General features: G+C 41.6%; 1 protein-coding gene across 1 annotated transcript in view; it reads left to right on the top strand.

Annotated features, from left to right (window-relative positions):
• Positions 1-349: 349 nt before the first annotated feature.
• ZCCHC17 (zinc finger CCHC-type containing 17) overlaps positions 350-15,439 on the top strand; it is a 55,331-nt gene continuing 40,241 nt past the window's right edge. The window contains exons 1-4 of the mRNA XM_068124585.2: positions 350-515; positions 4,149-4,210; positions 4,350-4,407; positions 7,191-7,291. Of these exons, the coding sequence (XP_067980686.1) occupies positions 4,169-4,210; positions 4,350-4,407; positions 7,191-7,291 (201 nt within the window). The 5' untranslated portion in view covers positions 350-515; positions 4,149-4,168. The remainder of the gene's footprint in view (positions 516-4,148; positions 4,211-4,349; positions 4,408-7,190; positions 7,292-15,439) is intronic.

The raw sequence follows: 15,439 nt of genomic DNA, 5'->3' as shown, positions 1-15,439 counted from the left end.
AAAATGAGGAAGACATTTGAAGATGTGTAACCTTCGGCTTCAAATACTGCACCCCTCTTTCAAATAACTGTTATACATGCTTCATTATTTGGCAAAATTTGTTCATTTAGATATCGCAGTTTATATGTTTCATTGAAATTTGCTCTTTTTCGAAGATACCTTTTCGAACTTACATACGCCTACAAATACAATGTTTTTGGAGGTGTATAGCAAGTTAGATTGGTTTGAATGGCACCAATTTTTTATTCCTTTTTGTCAACTGTCTTTGAAATGCAATTCCAAGACAAACGTCGTTATTTGGCCTGTATGGGTCCTAATTAGCTACAGAAACATAATTAACATGAGAAATAATACCAAAAGCAAAAACACCAAATGTAGAATGTCAATGTCAATGTGAACGTGTAAAGGTGTATCTGCCATAGCATACTGCTGGGGCATTTAAAGTTTAATGTTGTGTCATGATGGGTGATTGATCTCCAGACGAGTCAGTCAGATGGATCGCGGTCTGGACATTGGTGAGACGTGGCATATACTACTATACTACTACTAGGTTTAACAGTACGAGGCCTAGGTTTAACACGGATTGTTTTACTCAGTAATTTCACAATTTCTTTGTTTACGTAACAAACTGTACTCTTCAACTGTTTTCGTGGTGTGAGAAAAGCCCCAATATTGACGCCGTAGAGGCCGCTTGGTTTGACAATGATCCTGCTTATGGTTGGCGAGTCGTGACGTATTATTAATATTAATATTACTCGTGAAGTTATATGTCCATTTTGTGGGTTTTGTTTTTGTAATTCCTTTTTTAAGTCCTTCACCAAATACATGTATGAACTAGAGCAATGCGCCTGTGTCGCCAATATGCCTCCGCATAGACCAACATGGCAACAACGGGTAGATAGATGCCCTCGTTCACTGTCCTAAAAATGAACAAGTTTGATTTAAATCCCTTCAGCTGTTTTAAAGTATCACATTTTCACCAGCCATGACATGTTTCACATCGATTGGTGAAGCAGTTTCAGAGAAGGGATTTTTTAAAAAATTAACATTTTTGGCTGGTATACCACTTCACCTATGATGTCATCATTATCATGTTTTTGTTCCGCATTGGAAGTACTTGACAATGTGCCAAGTTTCAAATTTTTCCATTCAGCGGTTTCCGATAAATAATTTTTTAATTATTTGCTTTTAATTCAAGATGGCTGCCATACTACGTGACCTATGACCACAATTATCATAAAAACATTCTGCATGTGTGTCACTCCTTCCCTGAAAGTTTCGTCTCTATCGGACATATGGTTGTTAAGAAAAACGAGGTTTAGCCCGTACGGACGGACGGACAACCCGAAAACATAATGCCTCCGGTAACTTTGTCGGCTGAGGCATAAAAATACTTTCTTATTTACGAGCGAACTCATAAACAAGATAAGGTGGACACGAACAACGACGAGGGTACGGAACGTGAATTGTCAATGTCAAGATCTGTAAATCTTTTGGTTGTTGTGCACAATTCATAATCATGGTTCCAATTTCATGTACCACACACTCCCTACAATGCTGGTGCAACGAGTAACATTTACATTTTTGCGTCGAATTTTAAAGTATTAATTGCTGTGGAGATTTGTGAATTTCCTTTAGAAAACTCATTATAACTAGAACTGCACTCGGTAGAGCGGAAACCTCTGCCAGGCTGAACAGATTAGGTTTTGTATCCCACTTGGGCTATACTTGGGCTATATATCCCACTTGTATAAGTCGGATCTGGATTCGGACCTGAACCAAAATCTAATGGGCTTGTTCTTGTCACCTAACCAATTCATCCACCAACTTTTGGCAGAACTGCTCCATAACTTTTTGAAATACAGTGCATTCAGAAAGTATTCAGACCCCTTCACTTTTTTCACATTTTGTTATGTTGCAGCCTTATGCTGAAATCGTTTAAATTCATTTTTTCCCTCATCAATCTACACTCAACACCCCATAATGACAAAGAGAAAACAGGATTTTAGAAAGTTTTGCAAATTCATTAAAAAGAAAAAAACTGAAATATCACATTTACATAATAATAATAATAATAATAATAATTCATTTATTTTGTATAGCGCTTTTCCAGAAGCCCAAAGGCGCTTTGACAGAGTGGAAAACATAATGCATAACAATACATGAAAACAACAATTGCAAAAAGACAAGAATCAATAGGGAAATATTTAAAGCAAAAGGAGGGAGAAGGAGAAGAGGAGATAGTCAGGGGTTAAATGCTGTGGGTTGAATGTTGAATGCAGTGTTGAACAGGTGGGTCTTTAGTGATGTTTTGAATGTGGTGAGTGAGGAGGAGTCTCTGATGGTGTGAGGTAGTGAGTTCCAGAGGGTGGGAGCAGCGATGGAGAAGGCTCTGTCCCCCCAGGATCTGAATTTAGTCCGGATGGAGGGGGTCAGGGGGTTGGTACCAGCAGAGCGGAGGTTGCGGGTGGGAGTGTGTCTGGAGAGGAGGTCAGCCAGGTAGGATGGGGCCAGGTTATGGAGGGCTTTGTATGTCAAGAGGAGGATTTTGTACTGGATTCTCTGTGGGATGGGGAGCCAGTGAAGCTTGTAAAGGACGGGGGTGATGTGGTCATAAGTATTCACATAAGTATTCAGACCCTTTGCTGAGACACTTGAAATTTAGCTCAGGTGCTTCCCATTTCTCTTGATCATCTTTGAGATGTTTCTACACCTTGATTGGAGTCCACCTTTAGTAAATTCAATTGATTGGACATGATTTGGAAAGGCACACACCTGTCCATATAAGGTCTCACAGCTCACAATGCATATCAGAGCAAAAACCAAGCCATGAGGTCGAAGGAAATGCCTGCAGAGCTCAGAGACAGGATTGTGTCGAGGCACAGATCTGGGGAAGCCTACAAAAAAAATTTCTGCTGCCTTGAAGGTTCCCAAGACCACAGTGGCCTCCATAATTCTTAAATGGAAGAAGTTTGAAACAACCAGGACTCTTCCTTGAGCTGGCCGCCCGGCCAAACTGAGCAATCGGGGGAGAGGGCCTTGGTAAGAGAGGTGACCACATATATATATATATATACATATATACTGTCGTCCTGATATTTCGCATGCATTGTGATTCATCAATGTGTGTGCCTTCCCTTCAATGGACATTAAACTGGGCATCCCATCTTCAGGCATTCTTTAGTGGATGTTAAAGATCCCGTGGTGTCCTTCACGAAGAGTAAGCGAGCTATCCCTGGCACCATGGCCAAATTCCTGCCCTCGCCAGCATCGGGCACAACATCGGTGGCACAGTCACGCCAACAGCCATTGATGCTATCCCGCAGTCTTGTGCTACATACGAACGAACATGAATCTTTGGCTGCTCCAACACACTTCTGGTTTTTAAAAAAAACGTGGCGCACGTGGGTTAATCCACCCACTAATTAGGGGTCACTTTTATTTGTTGATCATATAATTCATTGTAGCATGGATTTGCTCAATAATATCGATTTGTATTGGCATTAGGTGTTTTCCACATTATATTGTCATTTTTGTTGCATTTGTACATATTAATGGTAATTATTATTCCATTTAACCTGCTTTTTCTACTAACCCACACCCTAATATTGTAATGGTCTTGTCTAGTTAAACAACAGGGAACGTTTTTCCCCATTCATCACATGAACTTCCTTGAGTTGGAGTTACTTTTGCACTGTGTTTAATGCCACTCAAACGTTGATGTGTTTTATCAGCAAAGTAAGAAACACCAGAAAAACAGTTTATCGCTCTGGCGAGATTCAAACCCAGTCTAGACATTTAATAAGCGAGCATGTGTACCTCTAGTCCACGTTTTTGGGTAGAGTGTTGCAATTTAATATGATGTCAAAACATTATTTTCATGCACGTTTTGTGCTCGTATTCAAATCGCGCACTAAATACAGGCTAGCCCAACAACAACCTGTCAATAGCAAGGCCTTTATTAGAGGCTTGCAGAGGAATGTTTCACAAAATATATCAACGATTAAATCCCATGGACCCCGTTGATTTTGCAGAAAGTAAATTGTGTTTGTTTATAGATTATTTGAGCATATTTGTGTGTACGTGTAAAGTTCATTGAAATAAAGTTTTTATCGTTTATAAAAATTTATGATTTCCTCTCTTAACAGCAATCTGAAAAGGAATTGCGATGGACAACTTGCCAGAGCTTTATTCGGTTTTCCAAGGAGAGGTGAATAACTTATTTCCATAAACACAACAAAATATTGGATGTTATGTTCTCGACTTTGAACTTGCCTATTAGTGGCATTCAATAGGTTCTCACTACAATACTGATGAGGAATATTGTTTCTATTCCTTTGTTTTATCAGGTTGCAACGGTGACAGCTTATGGAGCTTTTGTTCGTATTCCTGGGTTTTGGAAGCAAGGTAATCCAATGCTCTTCTTTGGAGGAGAATAACCACCTTTAGAGGCCATTTTTCCCCGCAAGCGGGGGTTGGCCTTTTTCGGGAACTGTGGTTGTTGTTGTTTTTCGGTCCCCTTTTTGAAGCAATGTTTTACGGCCGGATGCCCTTCCTGACGCCAACCCTTTTTGCCGCCTTTAACGACAAGCAGGGAATTACCAGTGAACTGGTACTCAATTTGCCGACCTCGGAAGGATGACAGGCTGAGTCAACCCCCCTGGCGTTAATTCAGCGATTGACCGGGATTCGAACCCAGGATCCTAGGATCCTAAGCCAGCACCCTAGCCGCTAGCCCAATTGACAAAGCCTTTGGACAATTGACAAAGGCCGCTAGCCTTTGGAGGAGAATCTGACATTTAATTACAGTAGACTTGCTAAGATGAATAAACACTTTCCATAGTCCATCTGTGTCAATTGATATCTATATTAACCCGGTTTGCACATTTTGTTTTTTATTACATTCGTCACTGAAGGTGGATGGAGGTTATGTTTTCACCCCCGTTTGTCTGATTGTTTGTCTGTCTGTTTCTGTTTGTGAACATGATATCACAAAAAGTTGTGGACAGATTTAGATGAAATTTGGTGGAGAAGTTGGGTGTGGAACAAGGATGAAATAATTCAATTTTGGTGAAGATCCAGATCTGGATCAGGATCTGAGGTTTTTAAAACTGATTCTTCACCATTGCGAGATTGGGCAAAAAATGATATATAGCACGATGTCTCAAAAAGTTGTGGACAGATTCAGACGAAACTTGGTTGACATGTTGGGTACGTGAGTAGGATGAATCGATTCTATTTTGGTGAACATCGGATCCGATACTGATTTTTTAACTTTTAAAGTGATTCTTCACCATTGAGTGATTGGGCATAAAATGATATATTGGAGGATATTTCAAAAAGTTGTGGACAACTTAAGACAAAACTAGGTGGATGAGTTGGTAAGGTGACAAGAACAAGCCGATTAGATTTTGGTTCAGGTCCGGATCCAGATCCGACCTATCGGTGGATACAAAACATAAACTGTTCACCTTGGTGGAGGTATGCACTCTACCGAGTGCCGTTCTTGTTCATTTTGTTTTGTTTTACTGAACAGAAAGCAAGGCTGCTAAGATAGCTTGAGAGATGTGTACTGTGGGACCTCGACATTCATGGACCCCGCGTATTCGCTGTTGATAAAATGTGGCCTGATTCTACATTTGTGGCTCTGTGCTTCGCGTATTCGTGTTTTTTTTGTGGGAGCATAAATAAAACATCTCCCACCGGCCATGCACATGACACTTCTAAAAGCATCTTTCATACGTCACGCATGAAACCACATCCAGCCACGCATAAACCATTTTCAACCAGCCACGCACATAACAGTTCTAAAGTCATTTTCCACACGTCATGCATAAAGCAACTGTGCGTGCACATAAACCATCTCCCACCATGCGATTCGACATTTGTGATTTGACATTCTTTTCACGGGTATGTTCTCGTTTTTTATCATTTGCTTCAACATTCGTGGATGGCCCTGTGCTTCCCGTATTCCCGTATTCACGGTTTTTCGCGGTTTTCCACGGGATTTTGATTTTCCTTTATGAATTGTGAACCGCCGAGGACCTATCCCCCCTTTTCCTATTGAAACAATGCCCCCACATTAGTGAATTCAACATTCGCTGCATTTTCCAGGAACATATCCCTCGCAAATGTCTAGGTCCGAAATTATTATTTGTATATATATTATTCCCTTGTGGGATATAGATGCTTAATCTAGCATATCTTTTTTTACAATTGTGCACTGACAACAAATATCAATGCCCACTTATACCATGAAAATGGTACAAAAGTTGTTAGGGAAGAATTGGACTGCATTGTAATCCACCAGACGAGGTACATGCCTTCCACGGCTTCAGAGACACTGTGTACCCACCCTCTCCCCCAGAGGTGTAGTTTTAGGGTTGTCATTGGCTAATAATAGCTGATCAGCCTTTTGATGGTTGCTGTTGGATAATCCTAGCGCATCCACCTTGCATTAAGGCCCCTCTCAGCTACCTGAGTTGCCACAAACCGGTCAAATCAGGATTGGTGTTTTTAGGACACACATTCTCCTTTCTGGATGGCCGTTGGCTCCCGAAGGGAGCTTATCTGCCCTTTGTCAGGTGTTGTTATTAGTCCTGGCAGAGTGTCACAGTCACCCTCCCTACCTTTGCTGGTGGACGTAATAACATCATTCATGTATGGTGGCTACGCTGTGCGTTATACACGTTACAACTTTTCAATCACAATTGTAGATGTGTCCTCACTTTGTGGACCACCCCATATCATGAGGTGCAAGGATTACGAGGAACTTAGATTCAGGATGAAGTCATTTGGCCCATAATGCCTCTACTTTACCAATACCACATGAATTCAATCTATCAGTTTATTTATTTGATTTAATTGAGGGGAACAGGGTGTTGGAGATAGGTGAGGTGCAGCTTAAAGAAGGTGTTTGTGTAGGCTAGGTATTATTTCTCTCTGCAGCACTTTGTATCCTCATGTTGCCTGTATATTTTTCTTTGCTACATTGTTTTTGCGACCTGGTGTATTGAAATTTTTGAGTTCTTAATTTGTTTTTATTTTATAATAATTTTGGGAGATTGGAAGGGGTGGGAGAGAAAAAGTATAAAATAGTGGAGGAGGAAAAAGGGTGCAGCAGAGGAAGTGAGCTAGCAAATACATTTATAAGAAGTCCTGTGGTTTCTAACTTGTGAATTGTTTTTCAGGCCTCGTACACAAGTCCAACATGTTGGCTTCTCATGTTGACTCTCCGTCAGAGGTGGTGGATGTGGGGGATAATATCTGGTGCAAAGTCATTAGCATGGAGGTGATTTTCACATATACCATTTTATATTTTGCACTACAGTCTGCTAGTGACAAATCCAATGATGAGGTCCAACCACTCGATTTGTATTGTGCGAAGATTATCCTTGAACATATTTGTTATGTGTTTCGTTGGTCTTCCCCATTGTGGGATTTGCCAACATGCGATCTCCCATCGGTGATCGACTGAGCTGCAGTCTATGAATCTTAACATCTGCATACCTGGTAGCTGTGATTTATCTATTACGAGGAAGAGTACCCGTTCCAAGCAATGGGAAAAGCTAGCATAGGATCCCTCCCCTCTCTCCTCCATCCCCCACTCTCTCTCTCTCTCTCTCTCTCTCTCCCACTCCTCTCTCTCCCCCACTCTCCTCCACCTCCCCTGTCTCCCCTCCACTTCCCCTGTCTCCCCTCCACTTCCCCTGTCTCCCGGCCACCTCCCCTATCTCCCCTCTATTCCCCACTCATCTTCACGTGTGTTCAAACGGAACACGTAACCATGCCAACGGTTTTTTCAACCAAGTAAATCGATGATTACCTTTCCAACGGTAGATAATCAGGTGAAGGTACAGGGTTGGAGTTCAAAACCGTAAACAGACATTTTGGGGAGCAAATTACGTTGCCAGTGCAAGAAGAAGAAGATGTGTGTCGTGTTTGGACATACATAGAAACACTCCGCTGGGACCCGTATCAATAACCATCGTTACATGGACCGCGAACTTACTCACTTGTGGCGCTACGTTATTAATAAACAATTGATATTAAGAAAGAGATGCATAATAAAAGAATACTGATTTATTTTTATTTTTATACATCATCAAGGCTCGTGGAAGAGCAAGACCACAGAACAGACAATGATGTTCACGGGAGCAACAAAAGTTCACACAAAAAGTAGAATCCGAATCCAAAAGGATTGCTACTGGTGTCCCTGGCCGGTAATAAAATACAATCAAAATACGGTGTAAAATAAAAATCAAATAATCAAATATATCAGCTTTTAATAAGCCGATACGATACAATCATGACGGATGCACAAAACTCAACACAACCCAGACAATTATGCACACAAAGTTATGTATTACATCTGTTGGATTGTTTGCATTAAGGGAATGGGAGACGGGAACGGGGCTAAATGGGATTCTAAACATGAACGGGTCAAAACGTTAGGCAGGATTTCTTCCTTCCTTCTTTTCTTCCTTCCTTCTTTTCTTCCTTCCTTCTGTGAAAGTGTTGCTTCATTAGGATGAGGATTACAGCAGGAGGTCCATAGGCACAGAACGCTGGCTTTATTTTTATTTTATTTTTTTTGTATACAGAGTCGAGGCTGGTGAAAGAGCTAACATTTATCAAACAAACAAGTAAACAAAGTATATAAAAATGGGAGCAGTCGACAAGATGGGGAGAGAAGGGGAGGGAGCACACAAACACAACATTTGAGGGCAGGGACATCGGGAGATGTGTGGGAGGCAGAGGGCCTGGGGGGAGGCAGGATAGGTATAAAACGCAAGGACACCAAGGACTTCCAGGAAAGAAGACAAAAGTCACCTCAAAAAAGTGGATTTGGGGTGAAATTAGCGGGGGTAGAAAAGATCAAGGTTTTGGATTGGGGAAGATAAGAGATGGTGGTGAACAGCCGTTTTAAAGACCTGGAGGGAGGAGTGGGATTGAAGAGAGTGAGGGAGTTTGTTCCAGAGGCGGGAGAAAAGAGGAATGAAGGAGTGAAGGTGAGCAGAGAGTCTTGATTTTGGCAGTTTAACCATAAGAGGGTTGCAGGCAGATCTTGTGCGACCTGCAGGAATATTTGGGGGACAGAGCCCAGAGAGAGCTGGGGGAGCAAGGCCGGAGAGGAGTCGGTAGAAGACGGAAAGACCACCAACCTGCCTGCGGTGTGTAAGTGAAAGGCCCTCGGAGATAGCGTCATCGCGGGAGATTCCATTGATTCTGAACGCTTTGGTTTCAACAGCGTGAAGACGAGCTAGGTGTGAGGCAGGAGCACCAGCCCAGAGGGGAGAGCAGTATTCCATTGAGCTGCGGATGAAAGCCTTGTATGTGGTGAGGAGCTCAGGTGTGTCAAGGAAGGACTTCACACGACGGAGGATGCCCAGTCGGCGACTGGCTTTGGAGGCCAGCTTGGAAATGTAGTTTTCCCAGGAAAGATCATGGCAGATAGTGAGACCCAAAAGCTTGAGTGACAGAACTTCTTGGAGAGGATTATTCAGAAAGTAGATGGGAGGGTTGTCCAGTCGGTCTTTTCGGAGAGACATCGTAAGAGTGTGAGATTTGTCAGGATTGAAAGACATGTTCCACTTGTTTGCCCAGTCTGTGATTTTGTCCAGGTCTGCAGAGAGTGAGGAGGCTGCAGACTGCCGATCTGAGGGATGAGGAATGGAGCGGCAGAGAGTGGAGTCATCAGCAAAGAGATAGAGAGGATTTTCAAGAGAGTCAGAGAGATCATTGATGAAGACCAGAAAAAGCACAGGGCCCAGAACACTGCCTTGGGGAACTCCAGCCTGAACAGGAAGAGGAGATGAGAGAAACCCATTCAGGGCCACACGTTGACTACGACTAGAGAGGAAGTCCGCCAGCCATGCGTGCAGATTTCCATGGATACCAAAGGAGGAGAGTTTGGTGAGCAGAGCGGGGTGCCAGACCGTATCGAAGGCACGTGAAATGTCAAGGGGGACAGCTCTAATTTCTTGTTTGGCGTTGAGGACCTCCATCCATTGTTGAGACAGCAGAAGCAGCATGTCCAGAGTAGAGTGACCTGGTCTGAAACCAAATTGATGGTCAGAGATCAAGCCATTGGAGAAGAGGAAAGATTTAATGCTCCATGCTTTGAAAAAATAACAGCCCGGGTTATGTAATGAAGCCAAAACGTTGTTATTTTGTGTGTGTATATATAATACATTGTGTTTATATAGCTTCGATTTATTCCAATTGCACAGGGCCATAAAGGAATTATCCTATAGACCTGTAGGCTTGAAGCCCGAAGCCGACACAAACTGTGCGCTTCAGAATGCCTGTGACGCCGATGAACTGCAACCTTTCCACATTTGATGATGCTTGTTATAGTCGCTGTTGGTCTTTTTCAATATGATGAGAAAAGTTATAGGGAACTCATAGCGATTGTGAATATAACAGTTTATAACACTTTTATCATTTGCTTTTATCATATATATATATTGCTGGTTTGGAGCAATATATATATATATATATATATATATATATATATATATATATATATATATATATATATATATATATATATTGTTACGGATCTCTACGTCGGCCTTTTTCCCCTTAAGAAGGGGGGATTAATCCCCTTGTCCGCGACTGACCGACGTGAGTCCTGGGGGTCCCAACGATCCTTCCGGTCGGGAGCAGCCAGGGTATTTGGTCTACAAAAAGTCCCAAGGACCTGAGTGCCACTCCTGACCGCGAAGCAGGGGAGGGACTCCCGCTCGAACCCCGGTTTTAGATGGTCTAGTTGCCGAGCGGTTTTAGCAACCCGAAGTTCGAGTCATTATCATTCACTAACCCGATTCTGAAACGTTGGCCAAATCGTGCCACAGGTATTCAATTGGGAAAAGACGAGGACGACCGGACGAGCATGAAGAAGAAGAACGAAGGTAGGTAATAACAGGATTTATTACTACTTTTATGTACACAATCAAAAAGAACCAAGGAGAAGGAAAGATACGAAAATAATTTACAGAAGGATGAAAGGACCAGAAGGACACAGTGCAATATTAACTTATACAAGCTTACTTATACCCAGGGACAAGACACACCAAACAAACTCACGTACACAAAAGGATGGAATGGCAGGAATGGTTTGGGACGGCAGTGGAGGGTCCAGGTAGATGGTGGCGTCGAGGTCCGGCTCCAAGCGCGCGTTCCGATCCACGCTTTGGGGTCGAGGCGAAAACCCGGCAAACACAGCTCCCCTTCGCGTCTCACTGACCGGCAATAGGGCCTAGAGGGTCTCGGCCTATTGCCGCAATACAGGCACCCCCTCACGTCTCTCTCTTTCAGTCTTGCTGGATCACGCTTCTCGTTCGTGCCTTCTCACCGACCTTGTACCTTCTCTGTCCAACTCTCATGAACCTTCAAGCACCTCCCTCCACAGAACTCTCACTTCAGAACTCCCTCTGCAGAACTGCTCGTGGGGCTCCCTCACTCATCTGCTGCCTCAATCGTCTGCTCGTGGGGCTCTCCCGTGACGGGTTATATATGCCACACCCATGAATCTTCGCGAACCTCCCCGGTCGTTCTTTCTCCGCCCTCGCAAGCCAAACCCCTCACCCTTGGTTGGTTGATCGGGGCTGGCTCACTCCTCCCTCCGATGACGAGGGCGGAGACGCGCCTTTTTTCTCTGAACCGACCGCGTGTTCAATGGAGGGCGAATGCAGTTGGCAATCGAGGCTTTGGGAATGAAAGGGAATCTATCTTATTTCAATTCGGTGCAATGAGGAGTCAATTAATGGGAGACACAGCCTTAAACTAATACACATAATAAGGAAATAACTATTTAGAAGGGTATATGGTGGCCTGCGTGTATGTATATGGACTAACTAAGAGGACGACCTTTGACCTTCACACACAAAACGGAGATATTTACAAGGAATCATGACACTACTTAGAGGGTGATATTTACACAAAAGAAAACACAGGATTCTCAAAACCGCAACACTGCACCCTCATCCTCCAGGCACGTACTCGGGCCTATAAAACTTTACTCAGTGTGACACGTAGGTGTAATTCCCTCTACAATTAACCTGACCCTGAGTGCGACAGTTTTAAAACACAAATAAGTATGTCCCCCTGCTGCATTGCACCCTATCTAACAGATTCACGCCCACAGCTAACCGAATTGCGGAATTGTCTTCAAACTATACATGAACGGTGGGGAGCATTATTTACAAGTGACGCTGATTGTATTTACAAAACGCAACCCAGGACCTGCGATTGTTATTTTTTTTGGGGGGGGGGGGGGAGGGAGACAGCCTGCGCTGCATCGACGCACCAGCACCAACTATCATCAAAGCACTATAATGCACCAAAACGCACCGGAGTGCACAGTCACCACAGTTCATAATAAAAACCAAACCCCTGGTGCTGGTCTTCCTCTTCGGCTCCCTCTGCTGGCCATTATTCTTCCTGATGTTGTCTTTCTTCATGTTCTTACTGGCGGCCTATTTGCAATAATAAAAAATGCACAAAACGTGTCCGTTTTTATTTATGGCCCACAGGGGCCGACTATGGGGGGTTCACCTGTATGGCATAGGTGCCATGTTACCGAGGTCCGCAAGCAAGATCTTCCTCTGGCCAACCTGGCCGGTTCCAGCAGAGGGGCCATGCCCCAACCCGTGGGGTCCATGAGTGGTGCTCAGCCACAGACATGTGGTCCATAAGATGCAAGCAGCTGGTTGCGGGGGTTCGGGCACACAAGAGCACGATCCATGGGTCGGGGAAGGAAGACAGAGAGGGCAGGTTAGCGAGGGGTAAGGTCACAAGGGTACACATCAATAAAGGCAATGCAAGGTGAGGTGCGTCTGGAGACTGAGCGGAGAAAAGCTCATCCCTACCGTACGTCACCCCCCCTTGTTACCTGTTCTACCCTTGCCCCTTACCCCATATTTACAAAAAAAAACCTACACATTTACAAATCCGTCACTACGTCTCGTCCTCCCTATATTTCCCCTCTACCAAATTCGTCACAATCCCACTAATCCAAATTTGCCATCACCAATTCATCATCAATCCTCATAAGGAGGGAGAGATGGAACATCAACACAATGTCACCCCCACGTCATGATGCGTCTCACAATCCAAAACATTTGCACAAAAAAAAAAAAAAAAAAAAACAAGTACACATACATTCAAAGTACACCGCCCCCATGCCAAATAATTAAATATCCTACAGAGCGGCATTGCCGGGGCGCCTCCGGCGCCCGTCAATACCGCAGTGCAGCTCATTGAGGCTGCATTGGGAGGGAGAGGTGTACACTAATTGATTGATTAATTGTATAATTAAAATCAATAAAAGATTATCACAAAATATTTTCTTAATCAATTGGCTAATAGCATACCTAAAGCACTAGTGCTTCATCCGAAGATGTATCTTTTAGAAATTTAATTAAATAAGTCATTTATAAAAAATTAAATAATTAATTGATTACTCAATAAATAATTAATCGATTAATCAATAAATACTTAATAGATGAAATGATTAATCAATAAATCAAAAATATCCTTGATAGCCACATCACTTGGTCACTCATGTCCAAATATTAGCTTCCCAGCTCAAAAGGTGCCTGAGATATTGGCCAAATGAGAAAGAAAATAAATAAATGATTAATAATGAAAATAAATAAATAATAATCATAAAAAAATTAAATTATTAATCAATTTGGTCAGAGAACACATAAACTACCACTATTTCATCAGAATCTGTAACTTAAAAAAAAAAAATTTTTTTGTCATTAATCGAATAATTAAATAATTAATCGATTAATTGATTAATTAATAAATCAAAAATATCCTTTGCAGCCAAATCACCTGGTCATTGGCATGTCCAAATATCAGCTTCCTAACTCAAAAGGTGCCTGAGTTAATAATGGTCAGAAGATAAATGAAATTTAATTAATTAAATAAGTACTTAATTAAACGCTAATAATTAAATAACTCCTCAATTAATTGATTATTCAAAAAACAAAAAATACCGTATTTGACAAAGGACTTGCTCACTATTGTGCCGAAATTTCAGCTTCCTAGCTCAAAGGATGGCTGAGATATCGTCCGGACAACCAAGAAAACAAGAAAACAAACAAACAAACAAGAAAGAAAACAAGTACACATACATTCAAAGTACACCGCCCCATGCCAAATAATTAAATATGCTGCAGCGCGGCATTGCCGGGGCGCCTCTGGCGCCCGGCAATACCGCAGTGCAGCTCATTAAGGCTGCATTGGGAGGGAGGGGTGTACACTAATTGATTGATTAATTGTATAATTAAAATCAATAAAAGATTATCACAAAATATTTTCATAATCAATTGGCTAATCGCATAACTAAACCACTAGTGCTTCATCCGAAGATGTATCTTTTAGAAATTTAATTAAATAAGTCATTTATAAAAAATTAAATAATTAATTGATTACTCAATAAATAATTAATCGATTAATCAATAAATAATTAATAGATGAAATGATTAATCAATAAATCAAAAATATCCTTGATAGCCACATCACTTGGTCACTCATGTCCAAATATTAGCTTCCCAGCTCAAAAGGTGCCTGAGATATTGGCCAAATGAGAAAGAAAATAAATAAATGATTAATAATGAAAATAAATAAATAATAATCATAAAAAAATTAAATTATTAATCAATTTGGTCAGAGAACACATAAACTACCACTATTTCATCAGAATCTGTAACTTTAAAAAAAAAAATTTTTTTGTCATTAATCGAATAATTAAATAATTAATCGATTAATTGATTAATTAATAAATCAAAAATATCCTTTGCAGCCAAATCACCTGGTCATTGGCATGTCCAAATATCAGCTTCCTAACTCAAAAGGTGCCTGAGTTAATAATGGTCAGAAGAGAAATGAAATTTAATTAATTAAATAAGTACTTAATTAAACGCTAATAATTAAATAACTCCTCAATTAATTGATTATTCAAAAAACAAAAAATACCGTATTTGACAAAGGACTTGCTCACTACTGTGCCGAAATTTCAGCTTCCTAGCTCAAAGGATGGCTGAGATATCGTCCGGACAACCAAGAAAACAAACAAACAAGTACACATACATTCAAAGTACACCGCCCCATGCCAAATAATTAAATATGCTGCAGCGCGGCATTGCCGGGGCGCCTCCGGCGCCCGGCAATACCGCAGTGCAGCTCATTGAGGCTGCATTGGGAGGGAGAGGTGTACACTAATTGATTGATTAATTGTATAATTAAAATCAATAAAAGATTATCACAAAATATTTTCATAATCAATTGGCTAATCGCATAACTAAACCAGTAGTGCTTCATCCGAAGATGTATCTTTTAGAAATTTAATTAAATAAGTCATTTATAAAAAATTAAATAATTAATTGATTACTCAATAAATAATTAATCGATTAATCAATAA

Source organism: Myxine glutinosa, chromosome 8, assembly GCF_964187855.1.
Source record: "Myxine glutinosa chromosome 8, kmMyxGlut1.1, whole genome shotgun sequence".
In the NCBI taxonomy this organism is placed as follows: domain Eukaryota; kingdom Metazoa; phylum Chordata; class Myxini; order Myxiniformes; family Myxinidae; genus Myxine; species Myxine glutinosa.
Note: the sequence above shows the minus strand (reverse complement) of the source record. Positions and strands in the feature narration are given on the sequence as shown.